Below are 19,768 nucleotides of genomic sequence, written 5' to 3'. Positions count from 1 at the left end.
ACCAAGTAAAAATAACAACGTGTCGCCCTCTGTCGGTGCGAATAGAGCATACTACTTCCATTCAATGGTCTGCCTTCCATTTCATCTCGTCTTTACTTATCGTGAAAGTCATACTGACAGGTTACTGACAGTCATACTGTCAAATTACTTGCCGTGATATGCAAAACTACGTCCCACAAACACACACACACACACACACACACACACACACACACACACACACACACACACACACACACACACACACACACACACACACACACACACACACACACACACACACACACACACACACACACACACACACACACACACACACACACACACACACACACACACACACACACACACAGCAACGTAGCGAACTCAGATCAATCGCTGCCAGATGAGGAATGAAATAAAATGCCAGGTGAGAGAAAGATTGAAGAACACAGTTGTTGTCATAGTAACGGCGAGGCGGAGCGTAAGAAAAGGGGGACTAGTGTGTTTGTTGTTGATGGTCACGTGGCCCCGCAGCGGCGATGCGAGCGTTGCGAGCGCCTTCCTTCCTTCCCCGACCAGTTACTACAAAATGGCTGCAGAGGCATCAGCGTCGACAAGAACCCAGTGAACACTTCATGGTAGGGAACACTAATGGACACCCTATACATCCGGACGAGCTTGCAAAAACTTGTTTTCGCATCCTCGGGTATAGCTAATGTTAGTTTAACTTTTAAATACGATTGTAAAACATCTAATGCAGGCCAGTGGAAGTAGTGAAACATGTTGTGCCGTTCGGTCATTCAGCCTAGCGTTAATCCCTCTGACGTCGATGTTATTGCATTGTCTAGGGTTTTATTATCGCCAGTCGGGGAAGATTTAAAGTGTTGTCTTTCAAATCTGCATGCACACAGTCTTTAGCTTGCATACATGATGTACCTCAAATAAATGATATCCCCCAATGCTAATTCCTTCAGCTAACAGGGGTCCTTATGAAAAAATACTACTCTCACTGCCAATTCTTGTTCTGGTATATTGAATAGGTAGTTTCCTTATTTTGTATCGATAACACTGATACATGTTGCATTTGATTCAATTGCACTAAAAAAGCATTTTGCACGAATGCATGAAATGCATTGAGCATTATGTTGGACAAAATGTTCGATACCCAGGTTCAGCTGAGGCCACCTTTCAACTAATGCTTGCTTTTTGTGCTGTCAAGTTTGACGAAATTGATAATTGTTTTAAACGTTTCCCTATGACTTTTGTAACCATATCCCCCGCAGGTTTTTAGGTCAGCAGGGAATTGTTTAAGCTTGCTTTTCCTGATTAGATTAAACCGATGCCTATGTTAAATGAATGCTTAACTATATTTTATTTTTAAATCGCAAATTGTCAAAAAACTGGACTGTAGCCGAAGAAACCGTAACATGCGTACATGAATGATGAACTATTGTTAAGATGATTCACTGCAGGTGAATGCCATTCTGTGTCCGTTATACCTTCACGTACACACTTCTGCACATATGGTCCACACATCCCTTCGATAATGCATGATCCATTGCTCACTTGTTGACATTGCTTATTAATTTGTGTCCTAGATAGGCAGGGCAGAGAGGTGTCGTTCGTTTTTTTTCGGGGATGTGGTCATTGGGCCCTGTCATTGCCCACGCTGGTGAAAGGGCCAGTGTATTCAAAGGGAGGCGCCAAGGGGGTATGATAACAGAAAGAGACAACATTGTGTGCTTATTGCTGTATAACATATAGCCTTGCTCTCAGTTTGGACTCTTTTGGTCAGCCCTTTTTCCCATGGGCCTACAGTGCAGGAGCAAGGAGCTGGTGATCAGAAGCTTAACCGGCAGTTAAGTGGTGTTGTCATAGGCTACGGCTCAGTGAATAGCTGTCTTGGCTCTTGAGACACCCTTTATGGGATGATCATCCTTGAAGGCAAAAGCTTATTGATCTTCTCTACCTCTTTGGGTTGTTTAATTCCATAACGCATTCTCTGATAAAGAATTAAACCCATTTTTGTTACGTTTACGGCTCTTTGCATCTCTTTAAACTAAAAGATTTAAGTTGGAACAGGTAGTTGGTGAAATAATTATATCTCACATGAATATAGGTAGAAATTAAACAAGTAAGGATCTCAGATAATGTACAGAATGTGGACATTCTGCTTCGAATCATTTTGCAGTGCTACAGGAACACACATTTTTTTGTGTTTCAATATTGTCTCACATTTCTAAGATTGAGATATTTAATGTGCTCTACAGAGCCATCATTAGGACATCCTACCGTTTACATTATGATGCTGCTTTGGTTTGGACTGCTGTAGTTTTATTTTCTTCTTAGCGAGTTGTGTTGAAAGAGTCCTGGTCCCGGCGAAATGCACACTTCTTGGACCCCTGCATAACTGCTTGCAGTTCTAGTTTTATTTTCTTCTTAGAGAGTTGTGTTGAAAGAGTCCTGGTCCCCATGTGTTCAGGTGTATGTGCGATGTGCATGCGCCGCTGGTAGCTAGCATGCTTCCAGATGCTCGTTGTGCCTGTGTTTGTCTTGCAGTGATGGCATTCCTGGCCATACTCACTCTTCACATCCACCAATCAGATACCTGGGTTACATTCATCTTGAGAACAGAAACTAGGATTAAGGGAATATGTCAGTCCCTCCATACTGCTATCCTGTAGCTTAGCCTGTGCGTAGCTAAACCAGTACCTTCTGATGTAGCTTAAAAGGCGCCTTCCTCTACGTCTCCTGATGTAGCTTAGCATATGATATGTCTACTGATTTAGCTTCGCACTCACCTGCTGATGTAGACGGCCTACTGATGTAGGTGAGTGCAGGCAACTACATTGCCTGTACCAGCCAAATTTGCTCTGCCTATGCCTACTGAATAGACATAGCTTAGAGTAAATCTATTGCTGCAGCTTAATCTTAGCCCGTGGCTAACAGGCAAGCTTAGCATATGCCTACTAATGCAGGGACTTTGTTATATTTATGTAAAAATAAATTGTTCTTCTGCAATTAATACACTCACTAGTTATTTAGCTAGTGAGACAATGCATGATATTTTATGGGACAGATAGAAAGAATACTTCAATATCTTGATTTACTTTTCAAGAAGCAATGGCTATAAGGCTATACACTTATTAATAAGCATAATCTTTTGTAGACCCGACCTGTGCACATAGTTGGAAAAAGCTGTTTTGGCTCCATCCCTACTTGAGTTTTAGCCAAAAGCCGCCAGCCAACCAGTCAGCAGTTTACTGCTAGCCTCCCCAGTAGCAGTTCAGGAGGTTGTTTGATAACAAGCAGCCCAATATGAGTGTGGTGCAGCAGCGAGTGATGACGAGCCAAAGGATTTTAATATGTAGTTATGCATTTACTGTTTAACCAGAGTGTTTGATTCTATCCATCCTCCCCTTCCCCTAGCTGTGTCATTGTCTGACAGTGGCTCAAATGAATCAGAGCGTCTCCTCCTCTCTCTCCCCCTCCCTGATCCACCATGACACCACCCACCGTCACTGCCACTCTCTCCGATGCCTTTCAGTAGAGTAGCAACTTGCTATTTTTAGCATGGCAACTGCACTGGCAGTGTACAAGCCCAGCCTCTTGGCAAAAGAGAATAAATATTTATGATGGGAATCAGTTGACCTGGCTACGGTGGCCTCGGCATGGAGAAGGACAATAAAGCAGCTTAGGTCAAGGTCCATTATGCCACCCCTTCTTTCATATTGAGGAGAACAACTGCTGTTTCCTGGACCAGTGGTGTGGGGTTGGATTCAACCAATGTTGAGATGTGTTACATTACTATTAACTTTATTGTCATTTAGTAGCCACTTTTATCTAAAGAGACCTGAATCTTATGGCACATTTCCTTGGGAAGGTGCGGTTCGGTGCAGCTCAGTTACGGCTCGCGATTTCACCGCCGACAGTACCCTTATGATAGGGGGGGTTTAAGCTATAGCCGCGGCAGCTACGTTACCATCGTGACCTCATAGCAGCCCCACACAGTGCTATTAAATCCAAGGAAAAAGAAGAACGCGCACAATGAACAAAGATCAACAATGTAGGTCGTCCAAGAAGGTTAGCAAACTTTTGCGTGACATTTTCTTCCATAAACAAAGCTTTCGCCGTTGTCCAGAAATAACTTGCGAATAATGTTTGTTTGTTATTATCCTCCTGTCGCACTTCCGTGCGATTCTGTCGACCAATCAATGGACGGCGTGTGTACATTGGTCTATGTATTGGAACACTGTGTTTACCTCCATAGGCTTGGTTCCCGAACGGTCTCTTAGGAGTCTTCTTAGGAAACACTCCTTACGTCGTTCGGAAACGGCGCTTTCCAGAAAGAACGTGCTGAAATCGATTGCTCCGCGATCGAGTTTCGATTTCATGCGCAGGTGCATGACAGCGTTCTAAAAAATACCGCAGTCTTTGCGAATAAAACATTGGTCGAAATCCTTCTAGTAGGCCTAAACATTTATTTAACCATGGGCGTAGATAGCATAGCCTACACTGATTAAAAAAAATAGAGAAAAATTGACTTTGAAATGAAAACTAAATTTACTTCACTACTTCATTTAGCTTATTATATAATACTGTTCAGTGTTTCCCACAGAAATTTTGGAGACTATGGGGGGGGGGGGGGTATGGAGCGATTGTTGACGGGGGGGGGGGTGTATGTGGCGATTTTTTTTTTCCCAATGAGAGCGACACGAACTTCGTCTGAGCAAAAAAAAAAAAAAAAAAAAAAATTATAATAATAATAATTCATGTGCACGCAGAGACTATGGCGGACGAAATTAGACTATGGCGGGGCGCCATAGTCTCGTCAATGTGTGGGAAACACTGCTGTTTATGCTGAGACTGCTTTGCTTTTTGTTACCTGTAGGGGTCTGTGTGCGGGCTTTTCGCACCGCCCGGCCAGTGTGTGTCAAGGGAAAGAGGCGGTGGTTGGAAAAAGTATTTCGACCACTTATTACGTTCACTCATTTCTAATAAAGGTTTATTCGTTTCCTAGTATAATATCCTTAATTTAGAAGACATCTTTGTTCATTTTTGATTTGTACAATAAATACAATATTATTTTGAAGTTGCAAGTTTTTGAAATGATTGGAAGCGAGTCAAGCTGACCTCGCCTTGCTGTACCCACGGCCCATACAAAGAACAGCCGAGACAACATCCTTAATTCAAACATGCCGTTTCATTTGGCCTCAATTGGCTACGGATGCTAACTGTTTTCCGAAACCTTCTCAAAGCCTTAACGTCATTCGTAACCATAAGCCCAGTCTACGGATTTTTGTTCAGAAAGATGAGCGTGTTGCCATGCTCTGGGGTCAGATGCGACCGCAGCCTGGTGACCGTCAGTCCAGCCGCCAAAAACACTGGCTCTGAGGGGACCGACGTTGCCGTGATGCACAAATACCTCAGTGCTAACTTGGCAAGGCGGGGGAACAACTTCCCACAATCCAGGGGCTCAGAAAGTTCTTTATTTCTGCTTCGATGCTAACCTCGCCTTGAGTGGTAGGCCTATAGTGCTCCCCAAGAAGTAATTTTTTAAATCATAGTGGTCCCACACCAGACTTCGCCGTGGCCTCGCCTGCTTCATGATTACATCGCTGTGTTCCAATATCCATACTATCCGTACTTACTAGCCTAAGTTTGAGTACGTAGGCATTCCGATTCAGATCGGGCGAAAATAAGTGTACTGAAAACGGTCAAATCGCGAAGTGTATGGCGATGTACACTTTTCGTACTCAACGGCAGCCATCTTAGCTACGTAGCGGAAGAGGGCGGAGCCAGGCTCAGCCAAAGTCGGCGCATTTTCCACATAGCCTGCATTAAGTCATTTTGTAGTTTTTATCGTTTTTATAGCTTTTTATAGCTGCTAGGCGTAAAGAGTTCACCGTTCAAAGCGGGATGTTTATTGCGGGGGAGGAGCCGCAAATTTAAATATTGCCCCCATGTGGTAAAATGTTGAATTGCACACTGCATTAGTTTAATCAATGAAAAATGTACGTAATCGCCGAAATTCTTAACGATCAATTAGTCGATCGTAGATTAATCATGCCCATCCCTAGTATGGACGAATAATTGATTATTCGATGTGTACCAACATTTACATAGGCAGCCATGGATCATCGTTAAGAAATCACTTAATATCTTAAACGCAAAAGCTAAATGTCAAGGGAAAGAGGCGGTGGTTGAAAAAAGTATTTCGACCACTTATTACGTTCACTCGTTTCTTATAAAGGTTTATTCGTTTCCTAGTATAATTTCCTTAATTTAGAAGACACTTTTGTTCATTTTTGATTTGTACGATGAATACAATTCTATTTAGCTTTAACAGTTGAAAAATCGAATTTCTTAAACGAAGTAGAATAATATTCAATATTCGCCAAGAAGTATTCGAATAACATTCGAAAATCGGTAAATCAAGAATTTGAATTTGTGGTTTTGACATATACAGTACATAAATAGGGTGTAGGCTTCGCACACCCATTCTTAGGCCCCGTTCACACAAAGCTGATTTCATGGCGAAGCCGCAAAGGTCTTGTACGGTTTGGCCTTCCGTACACACGAAGCCGGCGAATCCGCTGACCGAAACCGCAAACTTCTGAAACCACCCAGGTTCTTATAGGTCGGAATATGGTCGGAATGAAGCAGCCACAGATTCTTGACACTAGACTGACACCCACTACCCCTCGCTCGTACACTCACTCACGCGCGCACTGCCATTTTTGCTCACACACATACGCTACTGTCGTAACACTGCTATCCTGCATGACTATCCTTTTATTTTGTGCTTGTGTGTTTCCAGTAGGGCTGCAACAACGAATCGATAAAATCGATGAATTTGGTCGTCGATTCCTTGTGTCGCGTGATTAATAAGTTACTCATAGGCGCAGCACTGTTTACAGCCAGCCGCCGACAGGTTGGATCATGGTTCATGCACGCCCACAGCGAGCTTTAGTGTGAGCGACCACAGCTTGTATTTTGGTCATATCTTAAAACTGGACTGTAGGCCTACGTAAATGTGTTGTACCTTCACTGTCTGGGTTAAAAAAACTCCTTCAACTCAGTATCCGTCTAGTTCAACCGAAAACTCTGTCAGCTGCTGCTGCTGCAGACGTTGTGCAGACGGGCTCGGAGTCGGCACTGCGTGCATCAACACTCTTTCAAAGCAGCGGTAGTAATCACACAACCGGACGGTGTAGAAAGTCCCGTCAGTTAAAAATAATAACGCTGTTTTTAAATCCATGTTAGAGCTAGTTAGCTTAAAAAAAAAAACGGACCAATGGTCACAGTGTCAAATGTGATGTGTTCAGGTCGGCTCAGTAATATGATTAATGCATTCAAATGCAACAGATTTTTTTTTTTATTATTATTTTGGTGAAAACTTGTTTTGCCAGTAATATAAAATGGATAGTAAAGATAGAATTATGACCTGTTTAATGTCCTATCTTGAACTATCATCATCTTATCAGCAATTAAAGCAATATTACAAGTTCTATTTCAAGGAGTCTCGAAAATGTTATCAATAGGTTTGATTGGTTAACCATGGACATCCCTTATATACATATAAAAGTATATCATACATTGTATGTTTTTTTTTGTGTTATCACAGTTATGTTTTTTTAATTTTTTTATAATTTAATATTACTTTTAATAGTTCCGGGATGTTGGACCAATAACCTGGTGTTTTTACACTTCAGTCTGCACTGTGAATTTGAAGTAATGTTCAGTTTTTGAATAAAGATGCTGCAATTCCAAATGTTTCTTTTTTTTATCCGATTCATCGAAAAAATAATCCACAGATTAATCGATTATTAAAATAATCGTTAGTTGCAGCCCTAGTTTCCAGCAATTCTTTTCTTCAGTGTCTTTTTGGCAGTGTTCGTGACACAGAACACTGCCAATGTGGCAGTTACATGTGCCACAGGGATTTTTAAAGGTGACAGTGGCGGCGACTAGCGTCAGAAGCTGAACCATCACTACATTAGAGCTAAGAAGTTTCTACGAGCGCTTCAGACCAACCTTACCAATGAACGACGTACGGAAGAGATTCATAGCAAAGAACGTTTCAGGAAACACGCGAGATGTTAAGGTAGAACTTAAAGTAGAGGTTACGAATGTCGTAGCGAAAAGAAGGTTTTGGGAAACCGAGCACTGGTTGCCTGTTTTCACAACGTTTTAGTCTTTCTCTGACAGTCCAGACAGTATTGGGCCGTACAAACGTGAATGAACATATTATGTTCGCCACAATATGGATTTTGCTATACCATGGATAGTGTTATGTATTCATAAATTCTGATCTGAATTCAAGTTGTTTTCAAAATGTCACTTTCAGTGTGGGTCGTTAGTAGCCACATCAATTTATTTGAATGAAAACCTAATGCAGTAAACAACAAAAACACGTGCATCAACAGCTGAAGCAAAAACAGTGGGCAGTGAGCAGACAGACTTTTGAAACTGGTTTGGTTTCAAGATCTCTGGCTTCGACTTACAAACTTTGTACGTTTTTTCGCTTCTTTGTTTCAGCCAGAGGTGGAAACACCAGCAACAAAGCAATGCATGTCTATCAATATGAGGAATGTATGTACCCAAATACGTGCAACAACCAGAGCACGACCAAGACGAGCGTGACGCAGACATTTATTAAGTCGTCATTCGCTGACGGTGTTACGAACCGATCACGTGCATGTGGCGGGCATGAGCATAGTTACCAAGATGAATCAGATGAAACATAGCTCATGTCAGCACATTAATTGAAATTCCACATAGCTGCCTTAAGTTTGAATGGGTCGTATTTCGGTATTGTTGGAAATTGTTATGCTTTACGAGTACTACATTAAAGGCCCCTATAACAATTGATTATATTAATTATTAGGTATTCACAGTGTTTCTTTGGATACAAATTGTTGTAGGAGTTATTCCTATTTTATTGTTATTTTGATGGCCTATATCTCATCCTCTGAGCGGCCAAACGTTTTCAATGGGTATCCGGGTAATGTCGGTTTCAGTTAAACGCTTGGCTTCTTGGCCCGATAGATGATCGATGACTAACTTGGTGTACGGGCCTTATTTTGCATGCTGAACATTTTTGACGTTGGGACCCATGATGTCTGTCCGGTTAGGATGTGGATATGTTTGGATGAGCATGATCTATGGACTTGCCTTAAAGAGCCCATGGCATAAAAATGTCACTTTCTGAGGTTTTCTAACATTAATATGAGTTCCCATAGCCTACCTATGCTCCCCCAGTAGCTAGACATTTTGTTGGGTGTAAAACGAGCACTAGGCATTCTGCTCCGCCTTTGAAAAAATGAAGCTCAGATGTGCCGTTTTGGAATTTTCCAAAGATTCCAAAACGGTGCCACCTCCCCTTTCTCTGCCTTGCCAGAGAATTTGGCCTTCCAATGAGACGATGAGCTACGACCATACGAGCGGCGTGCGTGTGTGTGTGTGTGTGTGTGTGTGTGATTACACACACTGTAACGCAAGTGTTGTACACTTCTTTGTTATTTGGATAACCGTTCTGCTGTTGGCGTTATGGCGCATCACACGTCGGTTCTTTGACATCTCTGGTATTTCCACAACGAGGCTGTAGTTGGGGTTATCTCAGCCATGAGATAGGAAGCCGTTGAGAAGGAATTGGGGGGAAAGGAACTTTGGCTTTGACTCCATGAAGTACATGAACCACGACATGGAGGAGAAAGGGATTGTTGCCCACGATTGTCTCCCCCTTGAGCCCTGCTTCCCGCTGCCGAGGGATAACCGGGATAACTCGCTTTGCAGCGAGGCTCCGGCGGGAGACAATCGCGATTGAGATTCATAATAGCGTCTGGAGGCGCACACAGCTTTAGGCTGTGATAATATATATTATGTTATAGTAGGGCTGGACGATCAATCGAATTTTGACCTCGATTTCGAATTTAGCGTCAAACTATCACAAAATTAACCTAATCTAGTTTTTTTTTTTTTTCTGTTTTATAAAAAGGGCTGAACAGCTGGATACATATCTGTCTATCATTTTAGATTGGAATATTTTCTTTTTGACAATTTTGTGTATTTTTTTAAGGCGAAATTTCAAAGTTCTCAGTTACAAATTTTTTTTAGGGAGAGACATGCTGAATAAATACAATGTGTTTTCAAACTAAAATATAATCATTTGAATAATCGTGATTTCATTATTGACCAAAATAATCGTGATTAGGATTTTTTCCATAATCAAGCAGCCCTATGATATAGTTATATATGTATAATATGATATTATTTAGATGTAGAGCTCCAGGACTCCTGCCGGAGCAACCAGAGTGTTCTAGAATATTTACAGAACACGGCCAAAGGCTGTGTGCACCTCGCCATTGCGATGCATCCACTTTAAACAGCGCATGGTACCGTGGCCGCAAGCTGCTCAGGGCCACACCCCCACTCTCTAACCCGCCTCTCTCCTCCTAATTTGCATTAAAGCTACAGACACCGAAACGGCGCGTTTGGGGAAAGCTCAATGTGCGACTGGCTCGTAGTGGCTGTAATTCTGCACCATGGCTGAATTTCGGGGAGCGTCTTCAAATACTGTGTTAGGGGCCCACTAATATCTGTATTAAAGCATCCATAAAGTAGTATGCCATGTGACCTTTAATAAGATCGGTGAATTGGTATTAATTGTGTAAAAACTCTTATGGCAAGTTATGAGTTATGGCAAATTCAATATGTTAATATGCAAACATTATATCAACCCCAAGTAAGATTCAGATGTATACAGAAACTTGCCATTTACGTAGTGGCCACCCTCCTGAAAACATGTGTAAAAGTTGTGTGATAAGTAAAGAAATTTGAACCTCATTCTGTACCGTTTCTACTGCTATCGGTCACATGTTACATGAGCGGAGGGTTGCGTTCACGTGAACCCCGCGTGGCCCTGTGTTTCAGATTCCGACTCTGATTGGTAAGATTGTGTAACATTAAAAAAAAAATTAATCGCAGCCTTTGAGATTTCAAAAATCCAGTTCAACATTGCGATGTTGGATAGAATTTGATTAATCGTTTAGCCCCTAGACTTGCCTGAATAAAATAATATTTTCATTATGTAAGGGAGGGCAAACTGTGTGTGTGTTATTATTCCGGATTGGTAATGCCTCTCCGTGGTGGAATTGTCAATTTCCAAAACGTGATTTCCAGAATGCGGAAATCGTGGTCTGAATTGCGGAATGTGGTATTAAAAATAGAATTAACTGTAAAACGTGGAATGTTGCAGAATTTTCCAAATTTTCCATAATTTGGCTGAAATTGATGTGAGGGATAATCACAGAGAGGCAGGGCAATAAACAGTTTGATATGTCCGGCTTCGTCTCGGGCGGTAAGCTTCCACGAGCCGGGCATATCAAACTTTTATTGCCCTGCTTTGAGGAGATTATCCTGTTTATTCTATTTCTTTCTTGCTAACATAATAAAACAATTCAAATACTTTAATAATTATGCTTTTTCTTATTCATATTAAATGCTTATTAAATGTATTATTAAAAGGTTTATTTTTACAATGGACTTCATGTTTGAAATTTCTGTGATAGAAAAACATGCAAGCGGCGTATTGATCTACTATTTGATGACGCTGTGCTCAGTCAGCAGCAAGTACAACCGATAAGTCAACGGGCAGTCTGCCGGGTTAATGCCCTCCTCCAAGCCAATCAGAATCAAGCATGCTTAAACGAAGTAGAATAAAGATAATGTCAAAAATTGGCGGAGTAGACATAAATTCATAATTACGTTTTCGATCGCAGTGTTTTGAGAGGGGATGGAGGATTGTCCCCTCACAACGTGTCGCTACTTTGAGTAACAGGTCGAAGAAGCCGTCTAAGACGCCCAAGTCATAAAAACTCATAAAAACTATGAAATTAGACCCTAAATTTAGCAAATTCTGTAAACATACTATTGATTGGACCCGTAAAAATACGCTTAATGAAAGTAGCCCATGTGAAGAAAAAGTAACGGCTCTGTGTTACCAGAGCATGCCTCCTCAAAACAACATTACTAGTGAAAGTGATCCGCAGATTAAACAAGAATCTATTCAGGACTTGGTGGCACCGAGTCTGACATCCCCTTAGAACAGGGGTTCTCAAAGTTTTGACAGCTGAGGGCCAATTTAGGAACCCAGAATTGGACTGAGGGCCGCCAAAGGAATAAAAATTAGGCGGGAAACGCCATCAGCATCCTAGTGGTGAAAAAAAACAATGCACCGTGGACCTCTGGGAGTGAGGTCAAGTGAGGTCAGCATCAGAAAACTGAGGTTCATTCTTTCAAAGTAATGTGCAGTTGGATTAGAATTAGCAAATGTAACAGGATTTAATTGAAAGCTAGAGAGTCGACTTTTCTCTTTATATTTATTTCCTTTTGTTAAAATTAATATTGATATAATAATTAAAAGAATAAATTAAATAATAATATATATAATTTTTTTTTTTACTTGCATCTGTATGTCAATGCGGGCTGCCAGGAATGTTTCCGCGGGCCGCACTTTGAGAACCAATGCCTTAAAAGAAAGCTTTTTTCCAGTGAAGCATTGCAAACAGGGGCAAGCATGCCGCAAAAAACCTGTCAGACTCGCCTGCCCCGTGTTTTTGACCAACAGATAACCATTTAACTGATGATCGTTCTATCCGCATGTATATTATTCCAAAACGACCAGCTATCCTGTGGCGATATCTGAAAAGAAAAACGGGAAAAAAATGAATCTGGGGAAAAAAGAAAACGTAATTCATAAGGTTCTATTTCATTTTGCATTCTGAACATTTTTGCCTCTTGATGCCATAATGTCCGTCCCGATAGATTATTATTATTTTTTTTTCAGAATCAACCAAGAGTCAAAATAACCAAAAATGTCGTAAACAAGATCTATGAACTTGTCTTAATCAGAGTTATTGGAATTTTTAAGAAATGTAAGTGTGTGTGTGCAGGGCTGGAAAAGCCTTTTGAATTTGTTTCAAGCCTTTTGGCCCCCCCACCACCTCGGATTCATCTGTGCTTGATGATTATTGGCGCAAACCACACTCTTCATGCAAAGATGAATAAAGACCCCCCCCTCCTCCAATTTGTCCAAAAGTGGGTGTAAATGGGGGAGTGGGGCGGGTCTGGGGTCCTCCCCCAGAAAACTTTGATTTGTTAGATGGGATTTTCTGTATTCAGGTGTATCTTGGGGATGGGCAGCTGGAGATGGGCAATACCTTCATTCATTCAGATTCATAGACTATAACCTGACTTGCAGGGCCTGTACAGGCGAACAGATGTAGCACTGGGTTTAGTTTCCCCCCAACCAGAAGCCTACATTAAAGGCCTGGCCTATATTTTGGTCCATACTTGATTAGATACATTCAGGGTTCCACACAGATATTGTGGCATGAGCAGAATTTCTGTATTTAGAGGGCATTTAGATATAACACATCACGTATCGTGTGATATTTACCTGAGGGGTCCTATTCAGACATCAACCCATAACCCATTTTCTATGATTAAGGAAGCCCTATTAAGACATATCACATTCTGTATTTGATCTGAGGCCCCAATGAGAGTAATCCATCCCTGTATTAGTATAGTTGTTACTTACCCCAAACCAGTGTCGTTTAAACCTCAGAGGGTACTGAAATAACAAATCTATTTTAAACTCTTGTATTTGAAGTGAAACACTAAGTGTGGTTTACTGAATTAAAGAAAAAAAAAAAAAACTCGACACACGATTGGGGGCCCCAAGCCGCTTATACCTGTGTGTGTGTGTGTGTGTGTGTGTGTGTGTGTGTGTGTGTGTGTGTGTGTGTGTGTGTGTGTGTGTGTGTGTGTGTGTGTGTGTGTGTGTGTGTGTGTGTGTGTGTGTGTGTGTGTGTGTGTGAGGAGACAAAGAGCCTTAGGATCGGGTGATTCGCTTGAAAAGGGCAGGGCATCATCTCCATCAAAGTTTCTCTACTTTGTGGAGGATAATATCATCTGTCATATCACATTCGTTTTGAACTTTGTTTCTGTTTTGTCTTTTTTGTATTGCTTACTTTGGCTACAGCCTATAGAGTTTGGGATGAATACGATGGCCTGAAATGCAAAAACTGGTTGGAATGTTAATTTAGAAGTTAATATTTTTAGACATGTCATTAAAAAACAAAAGGGTGGAATTCCTGTGCTATTGCTTTATTAACCCTAGTCAACACCTGCAAAAAACACATGCTAGCAAAACAAAACTTTGATGCACAAAATGTTGCATTTGGCATGTATGTCAGTTGTCAGAACGGTGGAGGTTATCTCAGCCATGGTTGAGATGGGATTGGGGAAAAGGAACTTTAGCTTTGACTCCCTGAAGTACATGAACCACGACATGGAGGAGAAAGGGATTGTTGCCCGCGATTGTCTCCCGCTTGAGCCCCGCTTCCCGCTGCCAGCTGCCGAGGGACCAACGCCTCGGTGCTGCCCGCCGCAGGAGGCGGGGGTGCCTAAGCGCTGATCACTGCCAGCTGCCGAGGTGGTGGTCCCTCAACCTCGAGGCTCCGGCGGGAGACAATCCCGGGCAACAATCCCTTCTCCATGTCGTGGTTCAGTCTACTTCAGATTGATGTGGACGTGGAAGAACCAGAGACGTCGGAGGATCCGACGCAGTCGTTTGAGATTCATAGTATCGTCTGGAGGCGCACACAGCTTTTGGCCATGGCGATATATATTATATGATATAGATATATTTTTTCGATATAGAGCTCCATGACTCATGCCGCAGCACCTGGAGTGTTCTAGAATATTTACATAACACGGCAAAAGGCTGTGTGCGCCTCGCCATTGCGATGCATCCACTGTAAACAGAGCGCATAGTACCGTGGCGGCAAGCTGCTCAGGGCCACACCTCCACCCTCCTCCTTGACCCGCCTCTCTCCTCCTCATTTGCATTAAAGCTACAGACACCGAAACAGCGCGTTTGGGGTAGAGGTGTAACGATAAATCGATGTAGATCGATATATCGATTGATTGGCGAACGATCCAACTGCATCGATGCAACGCCCAAACATCGATGCATATCGCAGTATTACACCCTTTTATTATTATATATCTCCTTTCGCAGATGTTTGTGAAACTATTTCTGCGCAAAGCGCCAAGCCGCTCGTATCCATTCACCGGTTAAACGAGGCAACAGCGAGCACATGTGTGAGCGCGAGGATGTCTAGTTTCGGTTTGTGTTGCCAGATTGGGCATATGTCCCGTTTTTCCAGCCTAACGTGATTAAAAGTAGCCAAATCGGGCTGAAACATTTGCCCAATCTGGCAACACGGACGCCTTATCTTACAGCCAAGATAATTCTGAGGGATGTTTTGTTTTTAGAAGAAAACTATCCACACAGGTTGGGAATGGTCTACGTTCAAAATGAAAGATCATTACAGGCTCTTTAATTTAAGCCATAAAAACCCTTTGGCACTTAAATGCAATTATGTGGCACTTTATTATTTGTATTAAAAATAGATTTTTTTGTTTTAAATATCCGGAAGAGCAAAGAAATAAAATGATGAAATTATAATTAAGTTGATGTGAGTTGATGTGATTGTAAGAGGTTGTGTTAAATGGGCATATGATATCGTCTCATATCGGACGCATGCCCCTGAATCGAAATCGTATTGCGGCAGACTTTTGATATCGGCAAATATCGTATCGTTGTCCAATGAATCGATATAATATCGTATCATGATGAAACCAGAGATTTACACCCCTAGTTTGGGGAAAGCTCAATATGCGACTGGCTCGTAGTGACTGTTAATCTGCACCAAGGCTGAATTTCGGGAACTTTTTCAAATAATGTGCATGGGGCCCACTAATATCTTTATTAAAGCATCCATAAAGTTGCATTCCGTGGGACCTTTAAACATTACTTGTGGATCTGAAGGAGAACCCATGAGTCTGCAAGGCAATCTTCTGCACATTGAGTAATGGAGTGGGATGTAACACAGCCTCGTCATTGGTTCATGAAGTGGAGATAAGCAACATTTGTATAGAGCTATGACAGATGTTACACACACGCACGTGAAGCAGTTGTCCTTGTTTGCTCCTAGCCTAATCTGTAATGCTGTCAGTGTCGTAGGCGTGCTGCCGTTTTGCCTAAGGGTAGACTTACCCCTGGAGATCTGATAGCTACTAAGCTTTTGCATTTTAATAAGTTATCACTGGTTTGAGTTGGGCAACAAAAAAGCCCAAACGGTGGCAATACACCAAGTGTTCACACAGCATTCAACATTATTATTGTCCAAAAAGAGAAGAGTAAAGCTCAGAGCAGTCTGGAATTCATGAGTATCATCAAGGTATAGGTTTTTTAACAGCGTCAGTCCTCCCGTTAGTGGTACTATTCACATAACATTGTTCATAATTGTATTTTAAGGCATCATGTTGAACTGAGTTGATATTTTATTAATTAACGCAATTAAGCTCTGTTCGATGCTGACATTTATTTCATAAAATATTAATAATTCCACAGATTGGTTTAGTACTTCTGATGTTAATACTTTTCGGATTGCAAAGATTTTTTTTTCTTTTGTAGCCACTAGAAGAAGCACGGAATAAAACAAGATAATCATTTGATGGAAGAAAAGAAAAAGAAAAAACAAGACGAGAAGAAAAAGAAGGAAGATGGAGTGAGAAAGGTGTGTATTGTGATACGCCAGTAGCTCCATGTCTATAAATATCAGCCTGTTCTTGACAAACAATTAGCCAACAGAAAATGCATACTGCTCCACTGCTCTATTGGATTGCTGTTTGAGTCAAGTGCCCCATAGTAAAGTACATTTTAACACGTCATTACACCATATTGTCCTCAAATAATCCCACATGCTGACATTATAACAATTATACTGTTGGAAGCACACAAATTAATTTGGACAAGAGTTGTTAGTGGTTTTCAGTCAGCTTGCATACAATGTTCCTCAACCCTAGTGGACCCAAGTTGAGGGGAAAAAATAACTATCATTATACAGGTCAGGGTTTTTATTGTGTCCCAGTTAAAGATATAATGTCATTTTCTGCCACTAGAGCGCTTTATCTCTATCAAAAAAGAAGAAAAGAAACAGAAGTCTTAGGCCCGTCCAATTACTCCCCCTAGCCCTAGATTTGAGCCCTAGCCCTACAATTTGCGCATTCCCGCGGAGGGGTAGGGTGTTCCAAAACTTAGCGAGCAAGAAGGAGTGCCTGTTTTGTCTTAAAATCATCCCTTGGCAGCTAGCCAGCTCGATACATAACTTGCAGCAAAGGGTATCACGAATTACCCTGGATACCTTGCGAACTCGGCAAGCGGCAATTTTTCCATGTTTCTCAAACAGTTATACGTTATGTTAAATGATTAACCCTAGAATGGATTTAACTGTACGATCTGAATGTGTAGGACGTCTTATTTCCGATACAAAGGTCACATTTTCAAACGTGAATAAAAATAGTAATAGGCTTCTTTCTGTAGTGTAGACTCGTCGATGCTGCGCGTGACGTAAGGTAGCACGTTCGCTACGCTAATTTGCATAATATTTTTGAGTGGTGTCCCATTTCATAGGAAAATATCCTCACTCTCACTTCCCTCTTTGAGGGGACTTTACTGTGGAGGGAACTCAAAGCAAGTGTTCTCGTTAAGGGGAGAGTAATGGGACGGGGCACTAGTTTGATGACGTAGTGTAGCAGGGTGGGTTCATGGGTCATGCTCACGGACGAGGTAATGTATGAAAGTTTTATTCACATTACGTCTAATCACTTAATGTCATTTCATTGTAATGAAATAGCCTCAACTAACATCAGTCAAAGTAGCGTTAAGCTGCTAAATTTAGATGAGCTGTAGAAGAGTTGCATGGAGAATTACATCTTGGGCTAAGTTAGCTTTGCCCTGTTATCTGCGATCAAAACAATCACACTAACAGTAATACGTTTCAGCGTGTTGAACGTTGTTTTATCTTTATATCATAGGACATCGCAGTAAGGTAGATCAATATTAAAATTTCACATCACTAATTAGGCTATGTAGCCATCTATAACAGTTATCACTCTGTTGGAAAGCTAAGTTTGATATGATGCACAGCTGTTGCAACATGACTTGCTGGCATGACTGACTTGCTCATGTGTATTATTTTATTGCGTATAACATGTCCTGCATTGGAAGTCATTGACACATTCATGGTCTTACCTTACCTTTGTTGTAATTGTATAAGCACAAAAGTTAACCATAGTTTGTGTAGTGACACACAGAGAAAGACAAGTATATGCTAAATGATTTACGCACTTGACATTAATAAGTAAGTACTAACGTTTGCTAAAACACAAGACAGCTCTTTCAATGTAGCTACATAAATATTGTCAGCTGATCATGTCCTCTGTATCGAGATTTTTGTTAGTGCTTCTGGTGACATGTGAATACTGCTTGCTGCAGGAAGACTGATTGCTCCTCATTGGATGTACCGATGTCAACTGTTGATGAAACCTGGAATCCCCCCATAGCAGGGGGCAAGAGCCATCACAGGGAAGAAGAAGAAAAACTGCCACTGGAAGAGCAAGCCATGCTGCAAGAGGAAGACCAGTGGGAAGAGGGAGGGCATCATCAGGCGGCAAGGCAAGAGTGAGCAGGATATGTGACCAATACACAGACCCAAATGGCCAGCACACTGGGTTCATGGCAGCACTGGTATAATTACTGCTAGCAACATCACCCCTGATCTTTTCTTTAGAGATATCATCCTATTTTATATGAATGAATGGCTAGATATTTCTTTGTACATTTTATAATTTATTCTTGTTTTATATATGATGTTGTTCCATACTGCCTTCTTTATAGTCTAGGTCCTGGGTAAGATTTGTATGCACTTCATTTAGCAGAGAATATCTCACCTGTTAGAGAATAATATGACCCCATTGAACAACGTTGGATGTGTGCCAAAATCTCTACCCGGGACGAATGTCCTGAAACAGGTGACGCCATTATCACACTACAGGTGAAAGGGAATTCTTCTTCCATTTATAGATATCCTCATGCATTTCTACCAGATTAGTCTCGAAATACTTTTTGTATCACACTTTGTCTAAAATCGAGGTAGGTTGGCGAACACAGAGCTTGTGACATCCGTGAACATCACGCAAGCTCTGTGTTCGCCAATCTACTTTTCGAGCCTTAAAGACAAGATGGCGTCGACGGGTGAACTACTGATGGTATTGTGTGTATAAAATTTCCTTTTTAATAAACAATCTAAACTTAAAAAGTTATCAATGCCTCTTTTTATATGTTAAGACCCTTATTACACTGCCAAAGAAGTGTCAAGCTACTTCTATCCTTGTAAGTGGTTTAAAATAGGGATTTTGTTTTTTCCAATGAGACATGCCTCTCGTTCCAAGTTTATAGCGTTTTGGTAGAATCGGTTAAAACGCATCTATATGCGCTTTTTTGCTCCCAAACGAACATTCCTTTTCGTTATCATACCAAACATATCCCAGATCCAATTAACACCGGATATCTCCTTTAACTTAGGTAATCCTTACTGTTTTCGATCGGCAATCATAAGGTTATGTCTGTTTCTGCACTCAGAATGTGTACGAGATCGATAGTTATTGACAGTTATTTTGAATTTAGGACATTTAAGAAATTCCTAACTTAGGATAGTTCTATAATAGCTAAATTCCTATCTTAAGACAAGACTAAAGAATTTCATTGCCTGCTCTGTAATTGTTGTGCATATGACACCTCCTTCTGTAATACCAAACCCCGTTAATGCCTTTCTATCTCAAGATAGGATAGGATTTCAGAGTTAGGAAG

At 41.3% G+C, this 19,768-nt stretch overlaps 1 protein-coding gene across 3 annotated transcripts in view; it reads left to right on the top strand.

Annotated features, from left to right (window-relative positions):
• The first annotated feature begins 365 nt into the window (after nt 1–365).
• The window catches only part of LOC115560677 (trinucleotide repeat-containing gene 6C protein), a 79,020-nt gene continuing 59,617 nt past the window's right edge, over nt 366–19,768 (top strand). The window contains exons 1-2 of one of the 3 annotated variants that reach the window (XM_030380172.1): nt 535–620; nt 16,532–16,634. In XM_030380172.1, coding sequence (XP_030236032.1) covers nt 16,572–16,634 — 63 coding nt within the window. In that variant the 5' untranslated portion in view covers nt 535–620; nt 16,532–16,571. Of the gene's footprint in view, nt 621–16,531; nt 16,635–19,768 lie in introns of all 3 variants that reach the window. The other 2 variants (XM_030380163.1, XM_030380182.1) reach the window with 2 other exon arrangements.

Source organism: Gadus morhua, chromosome 2 (assembly GCF_902167405.1).
Source record: "Gadus morhua chromosome 2, gadMor3.0, whole genome shotgun sequence".
NCBI classification, from domain to species: Eukaryota; Metazoa; Chordata; class Actinopteri; order Gadiformes; family Gadidae; genus Gadus; species Gadus morhua.
Note: the sequence above shows the minus strand (reverse complement) of the source record. Positions and strands in the feature narration are given on the sequence as shown.